The following is a 25,717-nucleotide window of genomic DNA, read 5'->3' as shown; positions in this document are numbered from 1 at the left end:
CAACAGAGTAACCTCTATTTATCAAAATTTGATACAAAGACAGTTTTGGGCTATGCCTGTTGTCTTCTCCCAATCATATTTATTCAAATGCAAATATAATCAAGGTAAAAAACAACAGGCATTCGCCCAAAACTCCTTTGAACCTCAATTTTGAATACACAGTCTGAGTGTCGGTTGCACAAAAGCCGGTTTAAATTCTAACCGTGATTAATTCCACGAGAACCAATCAGAGAAGCCGTCTTTTCAAAAACGCCTTTCCTGATTGGTTCTCGTGGAATTAATCACGGTTGAAATTTAACCGGCTTTTGTGCAACCGGGCCTAAACGTTATGTAACTTACGTAACGTAAATGATAACGAATATTATTCGCACACAACTTTAAGTCCAAAAAATGTATACGACACTACAATTTTGAATTTATCAGATTAATCAATTTCCAAATACGAATCCATACAAAAATCACAATTGAAAATCTATATTAATTATATTGTAATGATGATTTGTGATTGTCAATGGAATAAATATTCTCAGTTCAATTATTATTGTTGATTCATTAGAAGAAAATTCATTTTTATAACGCTGATGCGTTAGTATATTTTTTTCGTTGAACAAAATCAATGGCATTGAACTTATATTTCACAATATTCCAGTCATCTTTGAGCATACCATATAGGAAATACTCTACAAATATTCTGTAATAATTGTAATCGATATTTTTATTAAAACTACTACCGTATTTCATGTTTTTCGAGTTCTCAAACATAGAACTTTGAAAAAATCCTTGAATAAATCGAGATTAATAGATACGATTATGACAATAAATCAAGATTTAGAGAGGATACGATAGAACTTACATTTTTTCGTAATGTCCTGAATCAGGATTATTGAAAGAAGAGAATTTCTCTCTCAATATTTTCAACTTCAGATTGAGAAAAGAGAAGATAAGATGCAAGAGTGAAAGAGATGAGATAAAATAAGAAAGAGAGAGAAGATTGCCAACGATAAAAACAAGGTTTTCTACTTATAGACAACGCCAATAATTATTAAATTACCACTCATTTTACATTGTACACTCTTCTGCAATAATGTAACTAATTTTGTGTCTACAACAGGAAGTGGAGAAAACGCATTAGGAGAAGTAATAGAATATAAAATTTATGACAGGTACAAGAATAAATGAAAGAACTAAACACGATAGGCCTAGTCACTTATTTAAGTACCTAATCATGCCAATAAGTATTAGCCTACTGAGTACTGTAGGCTAGTTGAACAAGTTGCAAATTATAGATAAAAAACGTTTTTGCACTTTAGTAGTGTCGTTGTCTCTACCTTTCTATTTTTACTTGATAATGATTCAGAAGTCCATAATGTTTGTGCGTGGGTAACAATAAGCGAAGTCTTTTGCTTTCACAATAATTATAAATCCCGAAAACAAGTTTTACTAGTGCAATAGAATTCATGCTTCTTAAAAAATATGGGTAGTCTACAGCCTCTCCACCTTCCACAGTAACATCTCAAAAAATAATGTTAAACTCTCAAATACAGTCTGGACTAAATCATGTTAATTCTATATACATATTCTATAATTCTATAATTTTATATTCTATAATACCAAATTCTGGAATTCTATAATTTTATATTCTATAATACCGTACAGAATATATATTGTAAGGAAGTCTACTGTAGAAGCAATCCAACTCACTCTATGAGTAGCAACCATTTTTTATAAGAAAATTTGTTCAATGAAAAGCTCCTTATTGTATTTTAGAAGGCTACCAATAACGTATTTTCTAATAATTCAATATTCATGAAAATTACTGAGATATTGCAATAATTCAAATGCTAATGAATCAATAATATTATTATTAAACGAAAATCCTAATTAAACGCTGTAAATCACCCCGAAGACTACTGCTACTGCAAATATTTACAGAATTTGATTTGGATTTTCGTTGAATAATAATAATTATTATTGAATATTGAATTGAATACCGACATCGAATAATATTCTAAAATTTTGAATGTTCAGGCTAATTAGTGTACTTAATTTGCTATAGCGTATAGTTTTAATATAAAAAAATTTAGAGAAATATTAAATACCGTATATTTTTAGAAGTATATTTTATTTTTTCATCTTGTATTATGACTAAATAATCTGTAATTTATAAAAGAAGGAGAGACTAATGTTATCAGTATCTTATATTATTAAAGCTGCACAGACAAGAAATTCACAGCTTATACGGCTGATTGTCGGATATGGCTGATTGACTGACTGATTGACGTACCTTAATTGGTATATATTTTATAAATATACTCTGTTGCATATCCATACTTTTTCACTATTGAAATTAAACTTGAATTTTAAAAGGGAATTTCAAGTGTTTTTAAAATTCAAGTTTAGAAATATATTTTATTTTTTAATTGGGTATTATGACCAAATAATCTCTAATTTATGAAAGAAGGAGAGACTGGTATAGGAATTAATTATTGACGTAATTGGTATATATTTTAGAAATATATTCTATTTTTTCATTCTGTATTATGACCAAATATTCTGAAATTTATGGAAGAAGGAGAGAACATTAGTCTCTCCTTCTTTCATAAATTACATATTATATTTGGTCATGATACCAAATTAAAAAATAAAATTTATTTTTAAAATATATACCAATTAAGTCAATACGACCTAGTATTAATTAAAGTAAATTAATTCCACGACCAGCTTCCAACTCTTCAAAATAATATTAAGAAATAAAACTGAAAATGATATATTTATATGGATGAATGTCAGGTATGACATAGCTTACTAAAATTATCCTCATTTTGAATAATAGAATGGGCTACCGGTATCTAAGGTGATAACATTTTCAATTTTGTGAAAAAATTATACTGGGTCTGGTATTGCTATGATAGGTAATAAAAGTTATTCTCGTGCTGAAACAAGTCTGGTCTATTTTGGATTAGCTTGAACCGTATTATTTCTCCAGAGTTATTGATGACAGTAGGCTAAACCCCAACCCCTCGCTACATTCCGACCGTGGACTAGTCGATGAATAATAGGCCAATAGGCGAGCAGCTAGTATAAGTCATTCTCTCAGGACAAGAATAGAACTTTGAGAGGTAAAGGTGGACAACTTATCGATCGCTGAGGAAGGTCGCACAAAACGCCCTTGAACTACTGTCTGCTTTGAACGTCTCTTCGAAGACGAGTTATGATCTTATGATTTATGAGTGACAGTGGTAGTCTTCATTTCTGGCTTACCATAATAGTACTGGAAGAAATTAACTTTTTAGTTAAGGCTATACAGTACTCTTCATTATCAAGAAATAATAAATCCGAATGCGAGTCGCATCAGACAATATTCAATAGGCGAAGAAGAAGAAGAATAAGAAGAAGAAGAAGAAGAAGAAGAAGAAGAAGAGAAGAAGAAGAAGAAGAAGAAGAAGAAGAAGATAAAAAATCTAATAAAATTATCCTTCTTCAAAATTTCTACTCACAACATATTTCAACATTAATGTAATTTTCTAGTGAGTTTTATACTGGAAAAGTACTCACAGACACAACATAGGTGAATTTTGGGTTTCAAGGATTATTTATAGAACACTGGAAAACTTTTCTGTTACACAATGTGTGCTCAATGTATTTTAAATTGATATCAATATTGTTTTCTCCAAAAGTATTGACAGGGTAATCTACATTTCAAATTAGAATGAAGAACATTACAATAAAATATTACAACTCAAAGAGGTTTGGACCTACAGTTCAACACCAAAACAACTCTCATATATCTCAAAAGTTTGACACATATGACAAAAATTACTCTCACCTGCTTGATTTTAATTGGAAGGTATATAGATAGGTCTATCTGGTTTTAATGAATTTCTAAGATTTATAAATTTTGTGATTCTTAGGGCTTTATTGAATTATTTTTCCTTCAACTTCAGCAAAACTTTATATAAATTCTATGTGGAGAATCAAAACATCTACAAACTTAAATGTGAAATTGTGTATTTAAAACAGGGCGGGGAGTTATATATATCAGCGATTCTTCTTTTACAGGGGTGCTTATAGGGGGAGAGAGATTTGGACGCAGACTGCATCCTTGAAATTTAAAATCAAAATCAAATCTTGTTGTGGGATCCAAAAAAGGTTAGCAGTACTGTACTCAAAATGACTACCTATTCAAGAATTTTTTTCATAAGGACAGGAATTTTAGGAGGGAAGATACGTGCGTCCATGGTCTAGGTGGGGCACTCATAGCTTACAAATGCTATTTCGCCATGAAAAATTATGAAAGTTTCAATAAAATAATTATTTGAAATCGACCTCAATATACTTAATTTGTCATGTAGTTATAGTTCTACTCACGATTAATAGAAACTATGAATTATTTTGCATTTATTATTAAAATATCATTTACATCAATGCTAATTGTACTGCCTTAACTAAAATAATTTGCTGAACATAAGTACAAAATTGAGGAAGGAATGTACGCAAAAATAGATGTTGAATGAGATTTTGGGTTTTTGAACATAATTTACAAGTTGATAAGCGCACAGAAAGCGCAAGTAACAATTCAAATAAGATTGAGACAGCAGACAGATACTGACCACGACTGTTTTTTGAAACAGTAGCATAGACATCCATTTTTCAATTTCCTTAACAAACGCTGTTGAAGTGAAAAATCTTGACAAGGTACTTCTGATTTGAAGTACCTACCTACTGAGCATTCAATAAGAAACTAAAGTGCTACCGTACTGTACTCAAAAAACTACACGTTAAATACCACATAATATAGGTCTATTATTAAAGGGAGAAAGTGAGAAAATCTTATTGTCAGTAGTTCGACTGGTTTGACAAGACAACCTGAATTAATTTATTTAAAAAAGACAACTTTTCTATGATGAGTTTTCTTGACCAATAAAACATGAAAATCTTCTATAATTTATTATTGTGAAGAGCTGCTCTGAAAATCAATATAAATAACTAGACTATCAAATATAAATAACTAGCAATGATTCTAAATGCTAGCAAAAATGATTATAAATGCTAGAAATGATTTATTCATCTAACACATTGTACATCCTTTATGTTCAGATTGAAAAAATCAATAAAGTTCCAGGGTTTCAGTTGACCATTTCATTGATGATAATTTACTAAAGCATTTCTAATATGGAATCAATAATAGGTCTATTGTGATGGATTTAAATTATTGAAATTTCTCTAAAAAACAGGGTGTAAATGATTCATTTCGTTGATACCAATTGTTCATCCTTTACGTTTAGATTAAAAAATCGATAATTTCATTCGACCATTCAATTAAAGATGATTTTATCAATGCATTTTTCAATATGGAATCAATACTAGACCTATGTGATGGATTTAAATATTATTCAAATTTCTCTTAAAATTACATCTAGAAAGTTCTTTCAATTTAATTTTTCATCCCAAGAAAAGACGCTCCTATGAATGACACGAGTTTTGGCATCGTGATAGTTTGCTAATGCTATTATTACCTAACGAGATTAAAAAAGGTGCTTACTGCTTCGCCCACCGTAACATTGAATTCGACAAATTGTGTCAACACAGTATCACCTGTAGCCTATGATAATCAGTTGCTTCTTCTTCATCTATGGATCAATACAACGACTGCAAGCTTTATTTTGAGAAAAAATTAATGAATACTATTATTTTTATCAATAGATTGATAGAATATTGATACATATTCAAAACAATAACAAAATTCTATCGAAAACTACTAATAAAATTGTAACTGCAATGATCATAAATCATAGCTATTAATATCTTAGAATATCAGCTATCAACAGTTTGAGCTTCAAAAATACAGTTAATTATAGAAACAAAAAAGTGAATAGTTTGAATAAATGTGAAACTAACTTCATGATTATAGCCTAATTAGTAGCCTACTACTACGAATAAAATAGATAATTAAGATTTTATTAATTACAATTTTCAAATATCAATATATTTTATATTTTATTATTTTCAATTTTCAATTTTGCCTATAGATCAGATCTTCAATATATTTTGAATCCAGTTTGAATTTTATATAGGTATGCTAATATTTGTTAATATTCATGATAAATACTCGTATATGTCTCAATATGTTTGGTTTTGAAACATCCAAATTTAAAAATCTACTTTGTGAAAATAATTAAGGACTGACTATTTTGTAAAGTGAACAAATACAAGACAACCTATGTCGGACTATGTGTAACCTTATCTAAATTTGGGAGAGGAATAGCACAAGGTTACCTTATTTTTCCTCTCCCTATCATTTTTATGGTGTTCTCATTGTATGATTCAATAAAGAATAAACTATCAATTATAAGCTATACAAAATATAATAGTATACTAATAGACTAGTATTATCCTATTGATCAAGTGTTACCATACCGTATTCAATGTTTTAAAAAAGGAAAAGGTATTTTCGGTAGATACTAAATAAAAATAAATAATGAAATAATTACCTTTATTGATTAAAAAAATACAACATTGAATTTTCTTGTTTGAAAAATACATTTTTGGCATTTCCACCATATGGATTAAATCCGTCTGGGGGACATAAGATACTACATTTTGTTACATTTTATAGAATATTGTCATTAGGCGCTGCAATGGTATCCGAATATTTCAGTATAAATTCTGAATATTTCAGTACCGTATTAAATATTCGCATAGTTTTCCAAAAACATACTGGTAGTGATCTATACTGAAGTATTGTAAGTCATTAATAATAATTATTGTAAGTGCAAGTTCATATTAGAATGGAGAGGAAAATCAACTTTTTCCATTCTACGTGTAGGACGCCAATGACATTAACATGAGTCTGATTGACATTCTCATTATAAATTATGAAAATAAAAAATATAAAATTAACTGATGGCCTCGACGGAATCAAAAAGAAACGTTCCAGCCTTTCATTCCAACGCTCACTAAAACCCACGCTATGAAATCTTCTTTTTGCCATTCTTGTGATTCGGATTATTTTTGAAAATATAATTAATAGTTCAGATTCTTGTCCAACTTCTCTAACTTGATCAATTATAACTACTGAATTTGCAACTTAGTTGCTTATCTTTCCTTGATCCTTCAGGATGAATGCAATTAGAAAGTGGAAGCTGCTCTTGTTTTGGAATTACTATATGTATGTATTATTAAATCTATTTCATTTGTATTGAACGATATTATTAATAAATTTCCATGTTTTATAATATTTATCTGTGTATATAATATACGCATATAATTTAACTACTTCATTTACCATTGTAACTACTAATTCAACTAGAATATAATTTATTATACACACAAAGATTAGCCTATACATTTAAAAGCTTCTATCTTCAACTTCATTATACATGAGTCTTTATATTCATGTTTGTAAACTTTGTGTGTTCTTATTAATTTTGAATATAATTAAATAAATATTATTAGACCTATGCTGTACTTTTATATTATTTCCTCTGCATGGGTTGACGAAAATACATTATTTATTCATTTAGTTATTGGATAGAGCAAACAATACAATAGTCAGAAACTAAAAAAAACAGGCTATTGCCCAAAACTTCTTCTATTTCTAAATGTTGTCTCAAATCTGCTACCTATATATAATAGTTATATTGACAGCTACCGTAAATCATAATTTTATTTGGAGTGAAATATTACCCAAATCCTTGATTATTTGGCATGAAATATTATAGAGGAGACTATCATGTTTTATTGGTCAAGAAAATTCATAATGTAAGAGGCCTGTTTTGAAATTAATTAATGTAGGTACGGTATTGCATTTGCGTCTTGAAAAACCCGAATTATTACTGAAAATAGGATTCTCTCACACTTATCTTGCAATATCAATTCCATCTATTCCATGCTTGTCTTGTGGAAAGTCAGCCTACACATTCATTCATTCATATTCATTCATATTCATTTATATAACACATTCATATTCATTCATATTCATTCATATTCATTCATATTCATTCATATTCATTCATATTCATTCATATTCATTCATATTCATTCATATTCATTCATATTCATTCATATTCATTCATATTCATTCATATTCATTCATATTCATTCATATTCATTCATATTCATTCATATTCATTCATATTCATTCATATTCATTCATATTCATTCATATTCATTCATATTCATTCATATCCATTCATATTCATTCATATTCATTCATATTCATTCATATTCATTCATATTCATTCATATCCATTCATCTTTATGAAACAGACCCCAGAAGAGAATTTGAATTCTTGCCTTCAACAATTTGTTATTCGAACTGAGCCAGCAGTAACATCAACGAGGTTACTGTGAAAATATGCCTTCATTAAATGTCTTTCACGATGATATGCTATCTGAATGAAGCAATTTGATATAGGAGCAAATCACTTTTTAATCTTACAATTTTGGGTTAACGACTGGATAAAATTGATGGAACCCAAACTATGCATGCATCAACTCGTCTGATGAATGAAGCCTCATTATCAGTAATATTTTGATGGAAGATTATAATGACCACTGCTAATAATTCAGAGTTGTTATGATTCTTATTTCCTCTCTACTTAATATGATGATGATTTCCTAGTTAATTTTATGTTAGTCAATAAATTCATACCCTCTGTCGTTCTATTTTTTGACAATATTCTATTTCATGAAGAATAGTGGAGAATTCATGAGTATGCCAAGTATGGAGATTATAAGGAAGTATTGAATTTAAAATGAATATTGAATTAATAAGGAATTGTTGAGTGAATAAATGGTGATTCTAAAAATTTAAACAATCAAAAGAAGCTCATTTTATTAGTGTTTAAGACATCTAATTTAATCATTTTATTGTAGTTGCAATAGCCTATATAATACGTTTGATTTCCCAATTTCTACCTGGCTATCATGGCAGAATGACATCTCTAACAACTTTTATCTTTGTTCATCTCATCACCGTATACGTACAAGTATCGAGAGAGAAACTAAATTTTCTCTCATCTCCTAAATTATTTTTTGGGTTCATTCAAAATGTTTAAAATATATGCCATTTCGAATCCAGTGGAGTAAAAATTGCATCCAATAAATATTATATAGGCTACTATTCTTCAACAATCTTTTTCAAAATACTTCAGGCTACAGTACTTTTTTCATCTAAGTCTTAGAAATTGGTTATTTATAATAATACTGAAGGTTATCAGTTTCTAAATTTTCAATAGACTATCTCATTATAATAATGCTTTTATATGGGACTGAACCAATAAACTGAAACAATATTACTATTGAAAATTAGACTAGTCTTGCTCTTTATTAGATTTCTCCATTTCACTATGGAAAACGATAGTAGCTACCGGTAGTTATGCTTTTTATGAAATTCCTTCTCTAAATTCTCATTCGAAATAAGGTACTGTAGAATGTAGAAGTCATACTCTACAGGAGTTTTTAAGTTTCTTAGAACAAATGAGTGCAATTAATTTGAATTGTCTCAAGGTCTTTTTGGGCACTTGAACATCCACTACATCTGTCAGTGTGTAGTGTTTCTCGTTCAGATTCTTTTCACTACCTACCTTAGCCTGCTACCTATTGATTCGGATCTGTTGATTCAAACACATAGAATTTAGACCAGATAAGTGGTCTTGATCTTCAGATTGCAAATAAAATTGATTTCTTTATAATCATTGGATATATAGTTCAAGGTCTTTAAACAGAGTAAGTTCCAATATAAATCTTCAAGTCAACCTGCTAGGTGGTTTCTGAATGATTGATTAGTCCCTCTTTGGAGTAAATCTTAAAATCTATCTTTGGACCAAGTATCTTGAATATGAAAGTGATAAAATATCTGCGGAAATTGAGAGTTGAACTAGGAATGAAGCTTTTGCAACATTTGTAAGTATGAAGATAAATTAATGCAGACTTTATTTGGTTATCAAATTTACATATATATATAGCGTATGTAATGAATGATAAGGGATTTGTGATCATTTATTCAATTATTCAGTATTATACAACTGTATAACATATTACATATACTGTACCAGAAAATTGATTTCAAATAGGTAGGTGAGAAGTAATAAAGATTCAATTCATATCTATCATGAAGAAATTTCATAATATAAAACCCTTCAAAATATTCTATAGTTTTGATATTGTATTCATGATACTAATTTGTTTATGATATTTTTTTTCGGATTTATTGTTTATACACTTCGTTTGTATTCATAGTGTCTTTCTGCGATAAATAAATTTCCAATTCCTTATAATCTTAGTATTAATGAGTAGAGTAGGTAGACTCTACAATCAATGTAAGAAAATATTCTTCATCTATTGAAACTCTACAACAATAATGAAAGAACATATTGAGTGGAATCTTCATCTATAAATTCATGCATGGGCCGAATAAGAGAAGAGAATGAGACGGAGAGCACTCGAGAGGAGCGAACATCTTGAACATTTTGCAATGTAATGTTTCAAACAAGTTTATAGCATGCTTTCGTATTGCACTAAACCACTTCCTACATCCTGCAATAAGTGACAAAATATCGTGCATATTACAATTCTAATAATTGCACTTGGGCCTATTCCTTTCCTTATAGTTTGAATTGTGGATAATTTCAATGCTAATTCCCACATTGAGTTAATCTTAGTCTTATCAGGTGAGGATGTGAATTCTGAAGTGAAATGTCGTTCTAGTCACATTATTTCTCTTTGATACGAATCTATAAAGACATGAAACTCATGATGCTCTACTCTATAGCTCTAGATAATCAGTCAAATTTTTATAGATTATTCTCTGATACGAATCTATTAAGAAGTGAAACTCATGAAACTCTAGCTCTAGATAATCTAGCTCCGGTCTCACAAGGTGTCAAACTATCAAAAGATAAACTGAAAAGCTCCAATCAGCCAAATTTTCATAGATTATTCTAGACGAAGCTTCAGACCCTCAAATAAACATATATGCATTCATGGAAATGTTCAATTATCACAAGGAAATACTTCTAACAGATTTTGATAGTTATTTCATCATCAGTATCCTTTCTTTAATTCTCATAAAATGATCTGGAAAAGTCTTGGAATAAATACAACATGAAGGTCCGTCTGCTCAAAAGCCTGTTAAGTTTTAACCGTAATTAAATATCACTAGAACCAACCAGAGAAGCCTTCTTTAATAAAAAACACTCATTTGATTGGTTTCCTGACATTTAATCATGATTAAAATTTTACAGGCCTTTGTGCAACCTTTGTGAAAAAAGTTGAATGCTTACTGTTGAAACCCCAGTTTCCTCTTGTTAATTATGGTGGAAAAGTAGGCTTATTATTGTGGAAATTTTTATGATTATTATGACAAACAATCTATATTTGTTATTGTGAATTGTGTACTGTATTCTCTAGACCTATTGTAAATTGCAGTATTTTATCAATGTGATTATGATATGTGTTGAGAAACACCCCTAGGTTTCTCTTTTTTGACTTATCCTCAGTCTGAATATTCAGATGTTTGGGATGCAATTATAAATTGAAAATTGAAATTGTTCCTTTCTTGCATTGAATTACAATTTAAAAAGTGTAAGTTTGACTGAATCACATTAATTCAAGCTTTCTACTGACCGATATGTGACATCAATGATTCCAGGTCCTCCTCGTCACTCATTTTGTTTGACATTAGAAAAAAATGTTCTCAACAGTCCGACATTTAGTAAATTTAACACCACCGAACGTTCGAGCTAATCTGCAAACCTCCACTTCAAGAGTATCTACAATTTATTTTACTGGAAGCTAATGTCTACTAATAATATCTGAAACTTCACTTCAAGAACGTCTACTGTACAATTTTTTTTTGGTTGTAAATAAACGTCTACTAAAATATCGGCAACTCAACGTCAAGAACGGCTAATTTTTTTTTAGTGGAAGTAGAAGTTTAAAAACGATAAAGTCACACGGAAGACTTGCAGTGAGCGACTGGCTTGTGGCTTCAGCGGTTGCAAATTGAATTGAGTGCTCTGTCTGCTCACCTACTTCATGCTCTGACCGGCTGGCGAAAATTACGTAGATCGCACGCGCGGGGATACCCCTCATCCCCTCTTACCATCCCTCACTGGCGAAAAACTACCGTATTCAAATATACGTCATCAGTGAAGTTGTATTTTAAGGAAGGATATGATCCTAACCAAGTTTAAAGGAAGAGTTCTCAAGTTTTTATCCTATCGAGATTTTAAGGAAGAATTTATTTATCCTTTAACAATGAATGGGTTAATGTTATCTGTTCTATAACCGCCGATCTATGTAGATGCAATACGGTGTTATACATACCATATTATACCATCGTAATTCAAATTGTATAATTTAATCTTAAAACCAATCATTAATATCAGGTTCATATTTTGTGAAATTCAACCCTTTTACCACTTCCCACCAGTGGGGAAACTAATCATTTTTAATACGTCATCAGTGAAGTTGAGTTTTCAAGGAAGGATTCTAGATTTATCCACAATTTCCTTATCCTATTTATCTTATTCTATCATGATCCTTTTCCATGAAATATAATAGGTGAAAGATGAATGTTATCTGTTCAGAATCCGCCAGTTTATGTCGTTGAAATGCAATTTACAGTACAATATTATATCGTTGTAATTCGAATTGATTGATCTTGAAATCAATCAATGATTCCCTTTGAATACATCAGAAGGGTTTATGTTTTGTGAAATTCATTGAATAGAAAATACATCTTGTATGACTTACCGTATATCAAATCTTTTTTTTAACACCTGGTCCTATCGGTTTCTTTTTTCCATCCTTCCCTTATTATTATTCTTCCCCCATCCCATCCTTTCATATCTACCGTCTATTTACTTTTCCTACAGTTACGTTGAAAAGTGGCCATTGCTGCACTGATTACAGAACGCAAAGAATCACTTTTCCGCTCTAGTGCGGGAAAAATTTTTCTGCACTCCAGATTTGCAACATGGCAACGCAAAATAATTTTCGCCACACTGCACAGAAAGCAGCTGTTTTCCAGTCCCTACGTAGATCTGAAAGACCTTGTTTGCAGACGACGTCAGAAAGGGTTTCTTTTCCGGTCTAGGCCAGAAAGTTGTCTCTTTCCAGCCGCTTATGGCTGTTAACAACGCGCTAATTATTATTAATAAGTCATCCGCTAGATCGGGCGAGTGTCCACTTTCATAATAAGCTGAAGTCGCCATGATTTTAGTTCCAGTTTCGAATCAAACTAATTCGCTTCGCAACCAGTTTTATTCAATTATTTATTGTTGATTAGTGCATTCCGAATTTTCAAAAATGCTTGAAGATGACTGTGGTATTCCAAGTGAAATTTTAAAAGAATCTGAAATCCTGACTGCAAATCTTCTACCACTAAAATCAAGAGATAGGTACGATAGCTTAACGAGTATTCTTTATTTTGTATTCTTTATTTATTTTGTCAGCAATACCTGTAGTGTGGCGAAAATATCGTTCGCACCACGGGCAAAAATGTTTTTCCAGCTCTCAATCTTTTCTAGTCCTCGGCCTACGGCCTTGGACTTGAAAACCGATTTCGAGCTGGAAAAATCTCATTTTCTGCTCTAGGTGCGAAATATACTATAGTAGGTTATATGGAGCAACAGTGCAGCAAAATCAAAATGAAGTTGGTAACAGTGACTGCTGTGGCTGCTATAGTGAGCAGAGGTGCAACGAAGCACAACGCGCTAACTATTAGTATTAGATATTATAACCAAGGACAACATTTTTATTCAATTTGACAATAAATTAAGGTTTTTATCAATAATAAAATTACACAGAAAAACATTTGATGCATTTCAGGCAATTTTACCCATAATTACCCACTTTTCATATTCAATGGTAACTGTAGGAAAAATTAAATGTGAAAGATGAATTTTATCTGTTCAGAATCCGCCAGTTTATGTCGTTGAAATGCAATTTACAGTACAATATTATATCGTTGTAATTCGAATTGATTGATCTTGAAATCAATCAATGATTTCCTTTGAATACATCAGAAGGGTTTATGTTTTGTGAAATTCATTGAATAGAAAATAAATCTTGTATGACTTACCGTATATCAAATCTTTTTTTTAACACCTGGTCCTATCGGTTCCTTTTTTCCATCCTTCCCTTATTATTATTCTTCCCCCATCCCATCCTTTCATATCTACCGTCTATTTACTTTTCCTGATACCTTTCTCACCTTCTCAAGGAATGAAGGTTTTCTAGTAAGTACATGGATATCCATAGTTGAAAAAGCCCTTCAATCTCCCATCCTTTTTTTGCACAACTTTCTTTTTATTTTGTTTTAATGTGTATTGTTGTTGTTGTTGTTGTTTGCATGTATTCTTTTTGTTATTCTCTGTATTATGTGTGTGTAAGAATAAATTGAATTGAATCTCGAATCTTATATTGTATAACTTACAAAGAATAATAGGTCTAGTAATATATTGTTTTAACTTATCACGATTTGGTGGATAAGCCAGTATAATTTCATACATAAATAAGGAAATTTCATCTACTAATCATGTCATGCTGCTTGTACATTCAGATAATATTATGAGCTGATTTATCTGTTGTATTGTGGATACATCTAGATATATGGGTTCGGATCCCATATATAAAATGAGCGCTTGGTATATAGGCTACATGAAGGAGATAAGCAGATATAGAGATAGAGATAATATAGATATAGAGATATAGATATACAAATAGATATAGATCATATAGATAAACAGATAAGCTGATATATAGGATACAGGATACTCGATAGAGGGATACGTAAGACACACACGATCAAGTGTGATGGATTTAATTTATTAAGGAAATTTCCTTCCTTAAATCAGAAAATAAAATAAAATAACAAGCTTGACAGGAATGACAAGTATCTACCAGGGTAGCAGAAGCTAAGAAGATGCATTTTTTTTAAATAAATTTCCTGTCTTGAGGGTTGCCTATGTTTAAGAGAGTAGGCGTTAACAATGACTCAGCCTACCTCTCTACATAATCTGACTCCCTGTTTTTGTTTTCACTCAGCATTTTTAATCATCAAATAATCAAAATTCAAATCTCCCATATGAGAGAGAGAACACGAAAATTCTACCAGGGCAGCAGGATCATAGAGGAGGTACAAGAAATGTGTATTTTTCCTTTTAGTTTTCAATCCTGTTCCACAGCAGTGTTGACTTTGTAAGTTTTCTTTTTTTCTTCAATTCCAACTATATTGTCACGTTCTTTTACAATAAAATTAGATTGATAATTTGGCAGATTGAATTCATGATATGAAATATCCCATAGATTGAATTTTTTGGATGTCAGGCTTCAAGAAGTTACACAAAAGCTATGAAATTATGAATTACTAGCCGTCAGGTTCGCTTCGCTCGCCATATCCGTCCAGCCAGGGGGCTCTGCCCCCTGGGCCCCCGACTGAATCGTCCAATAATAAGATCAGCGGGCTCGCTTCGCTCGCCTGCATTTTTCATTTGAGCATGCTTTATTCCATCAGAAAGTCAAAGTACTTCCTCGCTCTGTTCAATCACCCAAACGCAAAAAAACGCTAATTTTGGGCGTATCTTTGGCGTTATTTCAAATTCCTTCTAACACAACATTATCACACCCTAGCTTCGCTCCTGTACTAAATTTGAACAATTTCTGTTTATTTATTCTCGATTAATTTGAGAAAAAGCAAAAAACGCTAATTTTGGGCGTATCTTTGACGTTATTGCAAATATTTTCTAACACAACATTATTACACCCTTGCTGAGCTTCTGTACTAAATTTGAACATTTTCTGTTAATTTGTTCTCGATAAAGCTGAGAAAACGCTAAAAAACGTTGGAAAAACGCAGATTTTGGGCGTATCTTTAGAATTTTTTTCAAATCCGTTCTTAGTGCGCCTCTAAAGGGCCAACTGAACATACCTGCCAAATTTGAACGTTTTTGGTCCGGTAGATTTTTAGTTCTGCGAGTTAGTGAGTGAGTCAGTCAGTCAGTCAGTCAGTGTCATTTCGCTTTTATATGTATAGATGAGGATGGGAAATGTTCAAGAAACTGCCTCTACTCCAATTGAAAATTTGATATTTATTGAAACTAACGACATCACAATCTTCGACAGAAAATTAACAATCCTTATGAATTACGTTCAGCACCATTTTGTATTGTGCTTAGGAAATTTTGGTGTGCTTTTCTAGCTGTGCTTAACATATTATAATTATATTTCATATACGTTATATAAAATAATAATCCATGACTAGAACAAATAATAATGTTACATCTTTAACATACAGCATTTTTAGAAATCACTTTACAATATTCGAATATCTATATACATTTCTGTTAAGTACAATATTGATGCAATACTATCATTACAATATTTATTCTTATGAAAAACTTTTACATTTTTAAAACCCGTACCTTGTATTTTCTACAAAATATCATCTTATTATGAAGCTTGTCAATCCACTACCTCCGTAAACACGTTTACGGAGGTAGTGGTCAATCATTCTTCAGTGGAAATGAAGTTTCATGAGAAATACATAAATACAGAAATTTTCCTCGCAATACTTGGAATAGCAATGCCAAGTAGACATTGAATTTTATACAAGGAGCTAGGAGCTTCATGTGTATGAGACTAACATGAAATTTATGCTCTTGGAAAAAATATCTAAAAATTTAAAGCAATATTACGACTTGGCAATTCACTCGTTTTTCAGGATTCACAAACTAAACAGTGAGTTTAGAATGTAATTACATTCTATACTCTTTGGAACTAAACCTCTACCGTTCACAATAACATTTTCATGATTCAATTAATGTGATGCTTGAAGAAATCAAGTAATCTTGTTCAATACAAGTAGCTCTCAACCAAATCAATTTTAAAATGAATGTTTTGTTGAAGATTTGACTTCAAGAATCAATCAATTCTCAAACCTTTACTATTTTTATAAGGGTATTTATGGAATATTATGCTACAATGCCGACTATGAAATTCAAATATATTATACTCTCTAGACATTTTTTAAAAAAGATTCCTCATAAAAGCATTGTGATTCACATTTTCTATTTTTTAACACTATTTTTTAATCCACTAGAAATACTATCAATCCTACTTGAACCACTTGAATTTTTTTATTAATGCTATCAAAAATTCATTATTGGAACCTGATTGTTGATTATTAAATTAACCTCATATCAGCTATGATGTTAATTCAAATAGAACTCAGAATAGTATTTCTACTTTCGATTTTAAATTATTGCAATTAATAATCATATTTTTCGACCGATTTCGATTTATTACTAAAATTTCTAATATAATTGATGGATTTGCGGTTGTTGATTTAGAATATCAAAGTGTTTTAGAGTGTTTTATGCAACGTTTTGCGAATTGCAAATACAGTCAGTGTCTTTGCTAATTAATTTGCGAATATTTGAATTAACATTAACTTGAATATTTGAATAAATTATTAAAACGCAGTATAAAAAAACTGGTGATCTCAGATTTATTGTCAGATAAGAACATTGTCAGTTTCAGTTTTCGTTTTCAACTCTGAAAACGCTGAAATTCAATAATATGAAATATCAAACTTCCTTTTCTCAAGAATTTTCACTTTCTCATTAGTAGCGCTCATCTTGTCTGTTTTTTATCCAGATGAGGTTTGTTTCAAAGCTAAAGCTTCGAATTACGGTACTGTTAATTAAAATTTTAAATACTAACTAATTTTTGAAGGCGTTCTAAAATACATGGAAAAGGTTGAATAACAATTTTCTGAGTTTTGTCTTTCCCCAATACAGGTAAAAAGGTTGAGTTACCTCTGAAAAATGTATACTTCCTTCTGTAAAATAATATTTCATGTTACGGTATTTGATGATATTCAATACATTTTGTTAAACATAATTTTAATATAGTTTTTTCATCTGTTCAACAAAATGTTTAGAGAATTCGTGTTCTTTCAAAAATAGCTTGATTGCTTTTGACTAAAAATGGTGATAGCAAAAAAAGCTCTGAATAAAAAATATCACAAATAAATAAAATATCATAACATTAGCTTGACAAACTATATGATGGAATATGATTCATAGACATTAGCTTGGTCTAACCAAATAACTAGCATAACTATTATCAGCAATAAAGAATAACAACTATTTTTTTCAAGAGCCAATATAGTAATAGTTTATAGAGTAACAGATTATTTCTTGCTATTAAAATTCTTAAGGCTTTAGGAACAGAAATTCTTATCGTGAAAAATCAATGGTTATCTTATTAATGCACTCTCCCATTGGTAACAGTGAAAAATTACTCACTTTTTGATTTATTTACACAACTATTGCACAATAATATTATTTTTTATACAAAATCAATATCCTGACTTGCATGTGACAATCATTGCAGTTGAATAATTTGATTCTCTCTTGATTTTAATAGAATGACGATGAACCAGTCTCTTGTTATAATATTTCCTACTAACTTACAATTGAACTAACTGATTTTATGAATGATTATAATTTAATATTTGAAATTACTCACTTATATTAGATACTGCCTTGTATGAAAATGAATTATCTACAAAAATGATCCGGCCTTGATAGAATTTTAATCAAAACCAAATGGGTACAATTTCAGTTTTTGAAATCAATTTGTTGAAATTCACTATCAAAATCTCATATACAAATTCATGCTCACATACATCAATTTCAGGAATGAAATAAGCATATTACAATCGAGATTCTGGCAACAAATGCTATCACAAAAAGGCTAGAAGAATGAAAATGGCAGTCAACCAAAGGATTCTCAAATTGAACAATTCAATTGGTAAATTGATAAAAATGAGTAGTGATAATACAAATGAGATAAAATTCATTGCAGGAAAATCATGAGACACTAATAAATAATACAGTTCAAGGAGATTAGTTGTTCAATTTCTTTTATACTTTTGAAAAAACTGGAAATTGCCAAATAAAATATGCCTTGTGACAACATCTCTTTCCTAATCTCAAACTTTTTTAGAGAAATAAATAGGAGTATCTTGAATCTTAATCTAGTTATAATGACTTTATGACTAGAATTGCATAAAAATCTAAGGATTGATTTTCACTGCTACTATTTTTCACAGTTGATTCAACAACTATAATAAGTTTGCTCTATTTTTTCTATAATTTGCTTCCACGCTTTCTTCTAAGCTTCAGAGTTAGAATAATTTTGAATGACTTTAAAAAGACAATTCTAATTAGCCAGTCATTAAAGCATATATGAGATATGCAGCTTCAAACATAAAATTTGTATATATGCAATATCTAATGAACGATAAGGAATTTTGCAAATCGGATTCCAGATTCGTGCTTCTCGCATCAAAGAGCATAAGGTCTGGAATCAGATTTGCAAAATTCGGTACCGTTCATGAGATATGACTATTTGAAAATTTGCATATTTTATGTTTGAAGCTGCATAACTCATATATTTGGTGGTTGATCATTCTCTGGAGGTTTTTATTGATGACTTCAGTAGTTTATATCAACTATTCATTCAAAACCACCATATTGTGTAAGATAGGCCTCTGCGATTATTTTTTATAAATATTTTGTACTTTTTGTTCTTGCTTCTCAAATTTGAATTTCTCAATTTTTTGAACAGTTGATTTGTGTTACGGTATAAGTTTTAGTCACAGTTTACATGAATTTTGGGATTTATTTTAAACATTACGCTTGGAAGTGTTTTATGAAATTAATTCATCCATTAGACTAATTCAATGAAAAATATTGCTTTGAAATTGCAGTTGGCTAGAAGCTACATAATATAAAAACTTGATCAAATCTTATTCATCCATATAGTACATAATAATATGAATATAATTGAATTTGTTATTTTGGAACCTCATTTTCTATGAACGCTCAAGCACAAGAGAATATTATCTTGTCTCATTCTACATTTTTAATAACTTAGTTCAATCTTGAATTAATTTTCAACTGATAACAGCTTCCTTTTTCAAAACTGAACTATCAAGTCCCTAGAAAAATAAGCAACTCTATTGTATCGAGACCTCTCACCTCCCATAATTTATTTCATTATTTGTCTGAAAATCTAAAAAAAATGTTAACAGACACCAAAAAAATGAAAAGATTTCCATGCTAAAAACATAGCTATGGAAGCTAGGTACTATGCAAAATTGAATTACATTCAATTACTAACAAATTGCATGAGTTCTGTGGGCAAATTGCATGTGGGTACTGGATGCAAGTGAAGATACGGTTTATTAAATTTCACCTACTTTTGCATGTTCCACTAAGGCTCTTCTCCTTTACCTGTAGGACAGTGGACATAAGCCTTAACTCAAACAGAAGTATGGATTGTTATTGTTCATCTTCCACTTGATTACCTGTAAACTACTTATATTACCTGTTGAAAATCATTTCACCTGTTCATGCTCTGATTGTTGAATATATTTGTAAGTATTCACTTGACTTGTCACAATTTTTAAACTGTGACAATTAATTTCCTGTGAACTACCTACTCATGTTACATGTTAACAATAATTTTACCTGTTCATGTCCTGATAGTTAAATATATCGGTAACCATTCACTTAACATGTCACAATTCTTAAACTATTTCTATCTTCAGCTTCTCAATAATACGATTTTGAGATCGACTTCATAATGATCTATTCGGAAATCAACAGTACCATGAACCATTCAACATTATTTAGCAACTGCTGTTCAATGCTATCATGATTCGATAATTTCTTCAGAAATATTCTCTATGGAATACTGTACTCAATATTACAAGCGATTGTTAATATACACTCACACATAGACTATCACAGTCTCACAAAAATATCATAATAAGTTTACATTACATTGTAACATAAGGTCTTGTCACTTTTAGATCTTACCCACCGAGAAAACTCCCTCAGCTTCTATTGTTGAATATGATAGATATTTCATTAGAAGTTCACATTACATAATAATATTATAATACAACTATCCGATCTTGCCGATCGGAACATACCTCCCAAATCTATTACTGCATTATGGTATATCATTACAAGTTTATATTCACATCACATTATTGAATCATATAACATTATACAATACATTTTTCCCAATTTCCGAAAATCACAACTGAAAAACAAACACCCTTAGCTATTGGAAAATGGTTACGTGCACTGCTTCTATTGAATATTACAAGTAGGTTGCACGGGGACGTGACAGTCGAGACCGACGACAGTCGAGGCCTGCGACAGTAGAGGACTGTTTTCCAGTCCTCTACGGTCGTAGGCCTCGACTGTCGGGAGTGTACGAAAATTGAAGAATCCTCTACTGTCGCCTAACGCAGGCGACATTTGAGGCGTCTTTTTCAGGAATCCTCTACCGTCGCAGGTCTCGACTGTCGGGGCTGTATAGAAATTAGAGAGGCCTCAACTGTCGCCTAAGGCAGGCGACATTTGAGACCTCTTTTTCAGGAGTCCTCTACCGTCGCAGGTCTCGAATGTCGTAGGTCTGTACCGTCGCTGGTCTCGACTGTCGCAGGACTCTTCTGTCGTTTGCCTCGTTTGACATCGACCCAGGTTGCACACTCTAGCATTGAAAGTTTTTCAACTTTTCGATCCACCCAACCGAAAAAATACCCTTAGCTATTGGAAAATGGTTACTTGCACCTAACTCTACCGCGACTTGTGAATATTGAAAGAATAGGACGCTGATGTTGTCAATACGTTACCACTATTCACTCTATATTCGTTCAAAATTGATTCAAATTACAGAACCAGGTTTCATGGCAACACCTGGCACATCTTCAGCTGAACTGGAGATGTGGCATCTTCAGCTGAATATGTGGCAGGTATTGCCATAAAACCTGATTCTGTAATTTTAATTAATTTTGAATAAATATAGTCAATAGTCGTAGCCCTACAGTATTGACAACATCAACGTATTATTCTTTCAATGTGTTCTCTATTCTTTCAATATTCTTTCAATTCTTTCAATTATGAAATACCACGACATCTCTTATCATACAATCAAACTTTTGAATATTACAAGTTTACATCACATCAAACTCTAGGATTAAATGTTTAAGTTTCTGATTCTCCCAGCCGAAAAATGACATAGCTATTGGATAATGGTTACTTGCACTTGACTCTATTACGAATATTGGGCATTGCAACTCTACATCACATATCGGACTCTATCATTGAAAGTTTTTTTACAACTTTTCGATTTTACCAACCGAAGAAACAATTAGCTATTGGAAAATGGCTACTTGCACCTGACTCTACCACGACTTTTGGGCATTGCAACTGTACATCACATATCGGACTCTAACATTAAAAGTTTTTTTTCAACTTTTCGATCCTTTCAACCGAAAAAAACCCTTTTAGCTATTAGAAAATGTTATTGTGCACCTTACTGTACGATACCGCGTCTATTGAATATTATTTCAAGCTTACATCGGATATCGGACTCTAGAATTGAGAGTTTTTTCAACTTTTCGATCCTGCCAACCGAAAAAACCCCCTTAGCTATTGAAAAATGTTCTCGTGCACCTTACTATTGTGCGACCAGCCCTTACTCTTGCGCCAGGTGCCGCTGGTACAAACCCCCGCCCCCCTCCACCACTCGTTGATGTCCCGGTAGGACTTTGTGGGGTAGTCATCGTGGACCATGGCACAGACCCGGCAGAAGAAGTGGGTGTTGATGAACTCTCCCATGCCCTTCCACTTGAAGTAGGAGTTGTAGAGGTCGTCATCCTGGTCCAGCTTGTGGAGGTACTCGGCCAGCTGTTTGGGCGACTCAAAGTCGTCCACGTGGATGTAGGAGTGGCGGGGCGCGCTTTTGGCGTAGTCCTCGGGTGGCGCGCCCATCACGATTGGGAGCACGTTGCGTCTGTGGACGAGAAACATCAACGGAATAATTTGATAAATGAGCTTTAGAGAACTTAACGAGTACTATAGTGGTGAGGTCCACGTTATAATGGCAGTATTTGATTAACATTGGTGTTGCTATCCTTGTCTATCATTTGACAAAGACGATAGCGTGAAGTAAACATAAATCGTGAAATGTATAAACATAACCTATTTTTGGACAATTTCTATCTAAATTTGGGTAAGGAACAGTTTTGGGCTTCAAGCCTGTTGTTCAATTCCCAATCATTCATAGTTGAGAATTATATTGTAACCTATGTATCAATGTATAAATAAATAAATAAATATAGCGCTATCCTTTTCTAGCTCCGCAATGATGCCATATCGTTTTTCAATAATCAAGATCTATAATTTATATACGAAATATTCGATTTCAATTATTAAAATGTATTATTTAATCATTGAAACATTTTGTTTGACAACTGAAATGTAATTGATCATTTTCAACATGGATGAACAGTTACCGGTATTACACCAGCTATCTTCTATAGAAGGCAGTGGTAAGGCAAAAAATCGGCAAAGCTGTCTTTCCCGACTGCCATTACAACTTGAACCTCACTATAGCCATGACAGTCCTACTAAAGACAATAATTTTAATTTTCAGAGACTTGAATTTCAATGAGCTGGAAAACCAACTGAACATTAGTATACTGTAGAGCAAATAATAATAATAATAATAATGTCTCGACCAGATACATTATTATTATTAAATGGGTATGTATTCAGTTTCAAGATAGTGGCTACGCCCTCCTACAATTTCTACTTAAATCCAATCTATACTACGAGAATCAATATTTTTGTAATGAATTCAATTGCCAAAATTCAACTAACTGACAAAACATCATTCTCTTCCAAAGTAGGTAATTATAATTATTGTCTCTCCAAAAACAAGATCGAAAGAAGTAGAAGATAGGCTACAGTTCATTAATGAGGTATTTCATATAGGAAAGATGAAGCTGGATTGCCCCCTGTGGGTTGGGGGAACTTTGAGTCGAACATCGTACTCAAGAATGTGTTAATAAAAACCGGAATTCACCCACAGTACACCTGCCCTTCGCAGGAGGCGACTAAAAGGTGATGAATGGGATGTTAGTAGGTATAGGTAAAAACTTCTGGTTCTTTTAAAGAACACAGGTATCGGTTCGCCTTGCTAACATACTACTTGGGAACACAATAAGCTTCGGTTGACGTGTGGGGTTCTTTGAACCTTTAGATCCTTGAATCCGCCCCTTCATAAACAATAAATAACAAGCTGGATTCCCATGCCTCAGTGACAGTGAACAGTAAAAATATAATCCTCATACGTTCTAATAGCTTATCCATAATCGCTCGGTCGGACTGAATGGGAATAGTTCAATTAGAGCTTATGGGAATTCATTTCATCCATTTATTGTATAAAACACTATAATCATAATACAATTATGACATTGGAGGAAAAACTAGGCTGAGCCTGTACTATTTCTCTTCAAAAATTTTGATAAAATGTTAATGTTGTCCAAAAGTTAAGGTTATGCAGTCACACACTGATTCGTCACATGATTTTCGGTCCAGGAATAATGATTTGAAAATTTTGAAGGATGATGTTATACTCTAAATGAACCACAGAACGTATCACTATAAATTAAAAACTTTAGAAATATTGCACTTTTATTTGAAAAATTTTAATACAAAATCAAAAACCTACTCACTATTAGTTATTTACAGAGGAAAAAATCTGGTGTGGTACACTCACACAACTTTCCTTGCTCATATTTGAAACTGCGATCAGACTTCTGTATATGTGTATATAAAATTGTTTTCAAAGTACTTTTTCTTTGTGTGAATAATTGTGAAATTCGATGATTTTTTAGTCGTCATTTTTTCAAAGTCGTCAAAACAGCTGTTCTACAGATGAAATATCTCGACTATGTGTTCTTTTTATGAACTGCGCTACCTACCTACCTCATGCACGAGAAGGAGGTTACTAAGTCCATTTCCCAAGGATGGGGTGGACCACCATTGGTTCCCCAGGAATGAGACTCATGCCAGTTGATAGAGCTGATAAATAACTATACAGGTTATGAATTTGAAAAAATCGGTCAAGTTATTTTTGAGAAAATCGTGAAAAACATGGTTTTTTAGTAATTATCCGCCATTTTTCTCGAGAATATTACGGAGCTCCTGCAATTTTCCCAGGAAAAAACTCATGTCATTTGATAGGGCTTATGAATAGCTATCCATGGTTTAAATTTGAAGAAAATCGTTAAAGCCGTTTTCGAGAAAACGGTGAAAAACATGGTTTTTTAGTCATTATCCGCCATTTTTCTCAAGAATATTACGGAGCTCCTGGAATTTTTCCAGAAATGAGACTCATGCCAGTTGATAGTGCTTATGAATATCTATCCATGGTATGAATTTGAAGAAAATCGTTAGAGCCGTTTTCGAGAAAACTGTGAAAAACATGGATTTTTAGTCATTAACCGCCATTTTTCTCAAGAATATTACGCAGCTCCTGAAATTTTCCCAGACATGAGACTCATGCCAGTTGATAGGGCTTATAAATAGCTATCCATGGTATAAATTTGAAGGAAATCGTTAGAGCCGTTTTCGAGAAAAGGGTGAAAAACATGGATTTTTAGTCATTATCCGCCATTTTTCTCAAGAATATTACGGAGCTCCTGAAATTTTCCCAGAAATGAGACTCATGCCAGTTGATAGGGCTTATAAATTAGCTATCCATGGTATAAATTTGAAGAAAATCGTTAGAGCCGTTTTCGAGAAAAACGTGAAAAACATGGTTTTTTAGTAAT

The 25,717-nt window shown here is 31.7% G+C and overlaps 2 protein-coding genes across 5 annotated transcripts in view; both read right to left on the bottom strand.

Moving 5' to 3' along the window:
* LOC111055011 (organic cation transporter protein) overlaps positions 1-12,045 on the bottom strand; it is a 32,606-nt gene extending 20,561 nt beyond the window's left edge. Inside the window, exon 1 of the mRNA XM_022342152.2 lies at positions 11,629-12,045. Coding sequence (XP_022197844.2) covers positions 11,629-11,683 — 55 coding nt within the window. The 5' untranslated portion in view covers positions 11,684-12,045. The remainder of the gene's footprint in view (positions 1-11,628) is intronic.
* Positions 12,046-16,077: 4,032 nt separating this feature from the next.
* The window catches only part of LOC111055726 (glycoprotein 3-alpha-L-fucosyltransferase A), a 109,156-nt gene continuing 99,516 nt past the window's right edge, over positions 16,078-25,717 (bottom strand). For all 4 annotated transcript variants that reach the window (XM_039433604.1, XM_039433606.1, XM_039433605.1 and 1 more), the window contains one exon: positions 16,078-22,890. In XM_039433604.1, coding sequence (XP_039289538.1) covers positions 22,527-22,890 — 364 coding nt within the window. In that variant the 3' untranslated portion in view covers positions 16,078-22,526. The remainder of the gene's footprint in view (positions 22,891-25,717) is intronic.

The sequence above is a fragment of the Nilaparvata lugens genome, chromosome 7 (genome assembly GCF_014356525.2).
Source record: "Nilaparvata lugens isolate BPH chromosome 7, ASM1435652v1, whole genome shotgun sequence".
NCBI lineage: Eukaryota > Metazoa > Arthropoda > Insecta > Hemiptera > Delphacidae > Nilaparvata > Nilaparvata lugens.
Note: the sequence above shows the minus strand (reverse complement) of the source record. Positions and strands in the feature narration are given on the sequence as shown.